This window comes from Nestor notabilis, unplaced genomic scaffold (genome assembly GCF_000696875.1).
Source record: "Nestor notabilis isolate BGI_N333 unplaced genomic scaffold, ASM69687v1 scaffold2718, whole genome shotgun sequence".
In the NCBI taxonomy this organism is placed as follows: Eukaryota; Metazoa; Chordata; class Aves; order Psittaciformes; family Psittacidae; genus Nestor; species Nestor notabilis.
The window spans coordinates 160,949-168,273 of record NW_009938535.1 but is presented as its reverse complement, the minus strand read 5'-3'; the positions used below and the strand labels follow the sequence as shown (position 1 = coordinate 168,273).

The window sequence follows — 7,325 nt, the reverse complement described above, 5'->3', positions numbered from 1 at the left end:
TGTACCACCAGGGCAGCCCCACACCACAGCCCGCGCTGCCTGAGAAGCGGCGAATGTCGGCCGGGGACCGCTCCAACAGCCTCCCCAACTATGCCACTGTCAATGGCAAGGCATCCTCGCCTCTCTCCAGCGGCATGTCCAGCCCCAGTGGTGGGAGCACCATTACCTTCCACACCCTGCCGGACTTCTCCAAGTTCTCCATGCCAGGTAAGGGATGCCTTCAGAGGTCCCTGTGTCCCCCTGCCCTGAGCGGGGCTCTCTCCCATCCTCCTCCTCACTGGCCAGTGGGGAAGGGGTTGCAGCTGTGTCCTGGTTTACCCCTCCTGCCCATCTGCACACCGGCGGCACCAGGTCGGGCCATTTCCTGTGCTTTCTGGCAAATCCAAACAGGAAAAGCACTGACGTGACATTGCTGCCATAAACAGTGCCCAGAGTTGTGTACAGGGAGATCAAAGCACCCGGAGGCAGCTTTTCTCTGCTGTGGGGATGTGCTGACCTCCTGGCCCCGTTCCTGGCAAGCTTTACCCTGCTGTGGCTCTGCCTCCTCGTTTCATGTGGTGTGCTGTGCCCTGGGTGGCATTGCACTTGGAATGCCTTCACTGGCTTTGTTATGGGACACCCTGGTGACGCCAAGATCGGACTGATAGAACCAGGGGAATAAAGCCGTGGGGCAGCAGTGGCTCCAGCTGCTGGGCCAGTTTCGCTGTGGAGCGGGCAGCCCTTTGTGGGCACACTGGCGCCTGCCCGAGCCCTGTGACTTCCCATGGCTGGGGATCTTTCCCAGTGGGGAAGCATGAGCAATTAAAACCTGTAACCATTAGCGAGTGGGCTGGGGAGGGGAGCAAGCCCCCTGCCCCTCTGAAGGTGACCAGATTGCAGAGGGCTGATAACACGTCTCCAGCAGAGATGCTATCTGGCCCTCTTTGTTGTTTGCTTGGGTTTTTTGGCAAGCAGGTGGTTGGAAATGTTGCCCCAGCAAAGCAACAGCTTCATGGCCAGAGGGCCGACTCTCATTGGAGCTGTGCCACTGATGGGCACTGAGTGAGGCAGGGTCAGGCTGGTGCTGCTTTCCCCAAGGTAGGTCAGCCTGTCCAGTTCCTCTGCACAGAGCAAAGATCAGGGAAGGAGTTTATTTTTATGATGGATGAGCCAAATCTTGAATGTTAAAGAGCAGTGAAGGTCCTTTGAAGTAAGATCTTCCCACCACCCTCTTAGTTGGACATAATCTCTTTCCTCCAACAGCTTTAATTTCACCTAGCCAGCTCCCTTTTAAATGATGAATTCCCATTTTGTTTCTGGCTGTGTGTCAAAGAAACTCATCAGATGCACATTGCTTCAAGGGCCCTTGTTCTTGGATTTAGCTTTAGATGCCCAGCAGCCCTGTAAGCTCCTGGAGATGGTCAGCCTTTTGGGTATGGAGGGTTGGGTTGAGGTTAAACCAATGTGCTGGGGCTGAAAGGAGGTAGAGGCATTAATGCTTTATCTAGATTTGCTAAGAAGTCATACTGAGTTTTAGATACAGCATCTTTAAACTTTTGTCTTGTCTTCCCTTCCCTTCCTTGCAGACATCAGCCCTGAGACTCGTGCCAGTGTCAAGTTTGTGCAGGACACTTCCAAGTACTGGTACAAACCGGAGATCTCCAGGGAGCAGGGTGGGTAGATGGCACAGGGCAAAGGATATGGTTGAGTGAGCCATGGTTAGGAGGTGGGGTGTATCTGGGACCACAGGGATTAGCAAAGGTTTTTCTCAGGGGTTGGATGAGGAATGAGGGTGTATTGTGGATGCTCAGACCATTGCAGAGTGGGGCTGAAGCCCAGTTCAGCTGCAGGCTTGCATGATGTGGGCTTTCCAACCTTACACTTGGTGGAGGATCACTAGTCCCTACAGCGTGCAGTGGATCTATGCATTTTGGGGTACAGAGCATTCAGATCTTGAGTTGAGTGAGCTCAGAGAGGTCTTGGAGATATGGCTAAAACAGGAGGGGAGAACAAGAAGGGGACAAGGTACCTTCAGGGGCATGGTCCCAGCAGTTGGTCCCTAGTCCTTGCCTGCTCTCCAGTGCTCAGCTGCTCAGAGCTGGGCTGGGTGGGAGTGGATGCTTTGAGATGCTTGCACAAGGGCAGTGAAACTGGGGGTACACGAGCCTCTGCCTGGCCACAGTCCAACTCGAGACCCCCATCCAGATGTGCAACAGGGACAGTAACATTGCAGTGTCTGACTGCAAGGCTATGGAGCTGGCGTGCCCTGTCCTGACCCACACCTGCAGGGTTTGGAGGTCATGTTAGCTCTCACTATGCTGGGTCTGAGGTCTGCCGTTCTCTTTTGCAGCCATCGCATTGCTGAAGGACAGGGAGCCAGGGGCTTTCATCATCCGAGACAGCCACTCCTTCCGGGGAGCCTATGGCCTTGCCATGAAAGTAGCTTCTCCACCTCCCACAGTCGTGCAGCAGAACAAGAAAGGTATTGTGTGCCCTTCTCCATCCCACGCTGAAATGCTTTCCATCGTTCGGCTGGGCCAAGAGGGCAGCCGTGTCTGCTGAGCCAGTCATGCCCTTGGATATGTGCTGATGTGGCAGGATCCCTCCCTCCCAGTCCTCCCGTCCCAGGGCACAGGGAGGCACCAAACACCCTCTAACCTGAGATGCGGAGGGCTCAGGGGCATCTGAATCTTGAGTTTGACACAGTGAAATGGGCACAGCCTCCCCAGCCCACCAACACGACAGGGGAGCCTGGCCTGGGGTTGGGGTTGTGCAAAGGGCTGGATTTGAGGAGGGTGTGTGGAGTGGTAGGGAACCCTCCTTTGAGCTGGAGCACTGGTTTCCATGTGGGGCTACAGAGTTTTAGTTGGAGGAGAGTGGCTCTAGTGTGAGAACATTCCATCTCTTCCCAGGAGACATCACCAATGAGCTGGTGAGGCACTTCCTCATCGAGACCAGCCCGCGGGGTGTGAAACTAAAAGGATGCCCCAATGAGCCCTATTTTGGTGAGTGCCTCCAGCATGCTTCCTACATGCAGGCTTGGGTTGGGAGAGCCTTGCCTTTGCTGGACTATCAAAGCAGGCCTATTGGGTGCCTGGGAGAGCCCCCACTGTGTTACTTGTCCCTGTGTAATCAAGCCCTGTGGGCATTTGGAGCCTTGTGGGTCATGTGTAGAAATGAGTGCATACAAATGCGCCTCTATAAACAGGTATGTACCTTTCTGCAAACGTGCAGGAAAAATGATCCTGCTGGACAGTATGGAGGGTAGGCATTCCACTCCTTGCTCCATTTATCCCATGGCTAATGTGCTCCAAGGCACTGCATCAGGACCTCTGCCCCATTCCTGTTTCTAAGGTGGCCCTGGCATCTCTGCCTCCTCCCTGTGCCCTCTATGGGCATGGTGGTTTCAGTGAGAGGAACTGCCACATGTGGCATTAGGATCACAGTGAAAAAAATCCAGCAAAAAGTCTGTTGCCATCCATCTGGAGCAGCAATGTCCTAACACCAGGGAAAGCCATGTCCCCAGCCCCATGCTGACCATCTCCCTTCTCTCCCCAGGCTGCCTCTCAGCTCTGGTGTACCAGCACTCCATCATGCCCTTGGCCCTGCCCTGCAAGCTGGTCATTCCTGACCGAGGTAAGAGCCAGGACCAGAAGGGATTGCATCTGCTGCCACAGCCTGTGAGGATGGGGTAGGTTTCCAAGCAGGGAGCAGCAGTAACCATCCCATGTCTTCTAGATCCCATGGAGGAAAAGAAAGATACCACGTCAGCCACCAACTCATCCACAGACCTCCTCAAGCAGGGTGCGGGTGAGTAGAAAGGGGCTGTCATAAGGCAAATGTGGCTTGGAGCACTGGTTGACCCCATGCCTATTGTCTCCCTTTCCAGCCTGCAATGTCCTCTTCATCAACTCGGTGGAGATGGAGTCGCTGACAGGCCCCCAGGCCATTGCGAAGGCTGTTGCTGAGACCCTGGTGGCCGACCCCACACCCACCGCTACCATTGTCCACTTCAAAGTCTCCGCACAAGGCATCACCTTAACCGACAACCAGAGGAAGTAAGACCCCTATGGCCATGGCCCTGGGTCTCCAGCGCCATTGGGGCTGTGATCCTGGAGCATGTTGATGAAGGATGTCCTTGGGGTGGCATGAACCTGGTCATGGCCAGGGCTGGGCTTTGTCCTTGACTCCTGAAACTTCCTAGGGAAACCTATGGGAGTGTCCCCTAAGCTGGGGCTGGATTGTGGTGGGGCAGAGGTGGGGGCTTCCTGGCCATGACGGTCCCTGCTTTGTGTTTCAGATTGTTCTTCCGACGACACTACCCCCTCAACACTGTCACCTTCTGCAACCTGGACCCTCAGGAACGAAAGTGAGTGCCCTAACCTGGGGGAAGCACGTGTCTTCTACCCCTTTCCCTCCCCCAGGCTCCAGGCTGCTTGGAGCAGGGTCTTTGCTTGCTCTGTCCCCCTTGCTTCTGCGGAGACCAGGGCTGGAAGGTTCCCTTGGATACTGTGGGGCAACACCAGTTTCTCCTGGTGTTTCTAAGCATCTTCATGTTGGGGGAGAGGTGCATCAGGTTTTCTTTCCATAAAGCCAAGCCTGTGCAAAGCCAGGCTGGTCCTCCAGCATTGATGTGGTGACCCCCATCAAGGCCCTGTTTCTCTGTGGGGTGCAGAATGCACCATCCATTACACCTCCTCTTCTCCTTGCAGGTGGACTAAAACTGATGGCAGTGGCCCAGCCAAGTAAGTACCTTCTGTGCTTCCCAGCTGATTCCTCCCAACCACTGTCAGGGTGTCTCCCACCTTTTGAGCATTGGCTGGGAGATGCCCCATGCAGGGCAGCCTCTTGGCTGTCTGTCAGATGAGCTCAGCTTCTTGTTGCAGAAATGTTTCACCCAAGAATGAAGACTCAGGAAGCATCTTTCATCCCCAAATTCCCAGTTAGAGCAGATATGGCTCTTCCTGAACTGGCCGAACTGGAAACTCTGCCAGAGGAGTCTGTGGGAGCTAGCTTATGAAGCAGAGCCAGGGGTTAGGCTGATGGCCCGTGAGCCACCGGCCAGCTCTTTCATTTCCTCCTGTCCCCCTTGTTCTGATCCATGGGAGTACAGAGCTGCTAGCTGATCCCATTTCCAGGGGCAAATTCCCACTAATTTTAGCTATTGTGTTAGCGAAGGGGTTTTTATTAGGAGGTCCAGCTGCTGGGATATTTCTGCACCCCAATTAGAAATGCCACGGCCTGGGCCTGTCTCACATTCTGTTCCCCTGTATTTATAACTTGAGTTTGCATGTTCTAATAAAAAAAAAAAAAGGGGACATTTTATTCACTGGGGGAGAGACAGATGGAAATAACCACATGGTCTCACCCAGCTCCCCTTGTCCCCACATGGCCTTCCTTTCATACAGGGTCTACCCCAGTGGCCAGCCCATCACACCTCTGTACTTTCAGGAGTCATCACACAAACCAAAGCAATGCTGTGGTCATCTGGAAGGCCCCTTCTTGGGGACGGCATAGGGGAGGTTGGCAGGGATGATCAGAGCAAGGGGGCTTTGGCCAAGAACTGATAGAAACACGGTGCTGACCTTCAATGAAACTGCAACAAAGAAAAGAATGGATGGGTCTTCATGCAGTCTGGTTTGGGATGCCTCCATCTGTGTGTGAGGTGGAGGTAGAAGAGGTGGACAAGACCATGCTGGAGGAGGGTGGTGGTCCTTGGATTAGTAGTGCAGGCAAACCTTGCTGAGCTTCTTGTCTTCTTCCTACCCAGGCTCTTCGGCTTCGTGGCCAGGAAGCAAGGGAGCACCACAGACAACATCTGCCACCTCTTTGCCGAGCTGGACCCAGACCAGCCAGCTGCAGCCATCGTCAACTTTGTCTCCAGGGTCATGCTTGGCTCTGGCCAGAAAAGATGAGCTGATGCTTGCGGGTGATTCTTGAATTTTGGAGAAGGACTTGGAGCTGATCCGAGAAGGAGTGTGAGGAAGTGCATTGTGGGAGAGGGAAGTGAATTGGGGGGAAAAAAAAGGGTTGGAATTCTGGAGGAAAACAGCAAACAGTGAAAAAACCCCAAACCCAATGGAACCCCTATAAACTCAACACAAGCCAAACACACACACAGAGGAACCAAAACCACGCACCTACCTAAGAGAGCCACAAAGTCACGTGAGACAGGATGCATGTCCCACCGCAGGGAAGGTGACCAAAGCGAAGGCTTTTGGCATTATGGTTCTGACATCCACTTGGGACTGAATGCAGGGCCATGACTGGTTGTTTTCCATCTGGGGAAAAAAAAAGACAACTGGCAAAACCAATGCTTCATCCCAGCAGCTCCATCAGCGAACGTCTGCTTTGTGTTTGAAACGATCCATAGGAGGTAACAATGTGGCTGGGTCTATCGGACACTGGAGGAGATGCCCTCAGAAACCTTCCCTTGCCTGGCTGCAGCGGAGGGTCCTCACTTGTCCATGTGTTTCTCCTGAAACCTGTCAGCTGCCTGGCAAGTTGTTGGGGGTGTGGGGGGGCTTGGTCCTGATCCATCCTGTCTCCAGGGAGCTTGGCCATGGGCTGATCTCTGTCACTAACCCAGATCCCAGCACTGGTTGCAGGTGAGCTGCTGTGAGCCCACCTGGCGAGGAGGGTCATGGCATTTCCCCACCTCCTGGGGGTGCTCGTACCCCCCAGCCTGTGAGGAGGTGTGGGGGGGCTCCTGCTGCCCTGTGCCTGGGGAAGGCAAATGCTCCCCAGGAACCTCCCCAGAGGATGCAGAAAGTCACCTCCTCTTCTGTCACTAGGCCTCTTTGTCAGTTTTCTCCTGCAGCCTGTCACCTTAACACAAAGAAAAACCCACCCCAACCCCAAACAAAAGAGAAAGGAAAGAAAAAACATTGTAATAATAATAATAATTATAATAATAGCGGATGCTGGCACAGGTGGGTTCCCTGTGTGAAGTAGCAGACCCGTGGCTACCCCTATCTCACTCTTCGGAGACACGCAAGCGGTTTTTAAATTGCATGGATGTTCAAGTTGCACGAAAGGCGAATGACTACAAGTAACTCAGGCGCTTTTTTCTCCTTTTATTTTGGAGGCAATGTTAAAAAAAAGAGAAGGAAGAAAATGTAAAAAAAAAAGAAAACAGGAAAGGACCTGTGGTTGCTGGGTAACTTTGGCTCAGTGGGGAGGTAGCAGGTCCTCCGAGAGCCACGCTGCTTGGCACGCACGTACCCTCAGAGCTGGCTGGCTGGATGCTCATGCCCCTGAGTGCACTGTGGGTTTGGTGCTGTCAGCTTTTCCCTTTGCTTTGGTCAGCCAGGGAGCGAGAGGGGTGAAGGGCCCCTGTACTGCTG

The 7,325-nt window shown here is 53.8% G+C and overlaps 1 protein-coding gene across 1 annotated transcript; it reads left to right on the top strand.

The window, feature by feature from the left end:
• Positions 1-53: 53 nt before the first annotated feature.
• LOC104409476 (tensin-like) lies at positions 54-6,085 on the top strand. Its single transcript, XM_010019354.1, has 10 exons — positions 54-207; positions 1,566-1,652; positions 2,330-2,461; positions 2,892-2,984; positions 3,538-3,615; positions 3,718-3,789; positions 3,869-4,037; positions 4,280-4,348; positions 4,692-4,724; positions 5,750-6,085. The coding sequence occupies exons 1-10, from the start codon at positions 54-56 to the stop codon at positions 5,892-5,894; spliced, it is 1,032 nt and encodes a 343-aa protein (XP_010017656.1). The 3' UTR covers positions 5,895-6,085.
• The last annotated feature ends 1,240 nt before the right edge of the window (positions 6,086-7,325 follow it).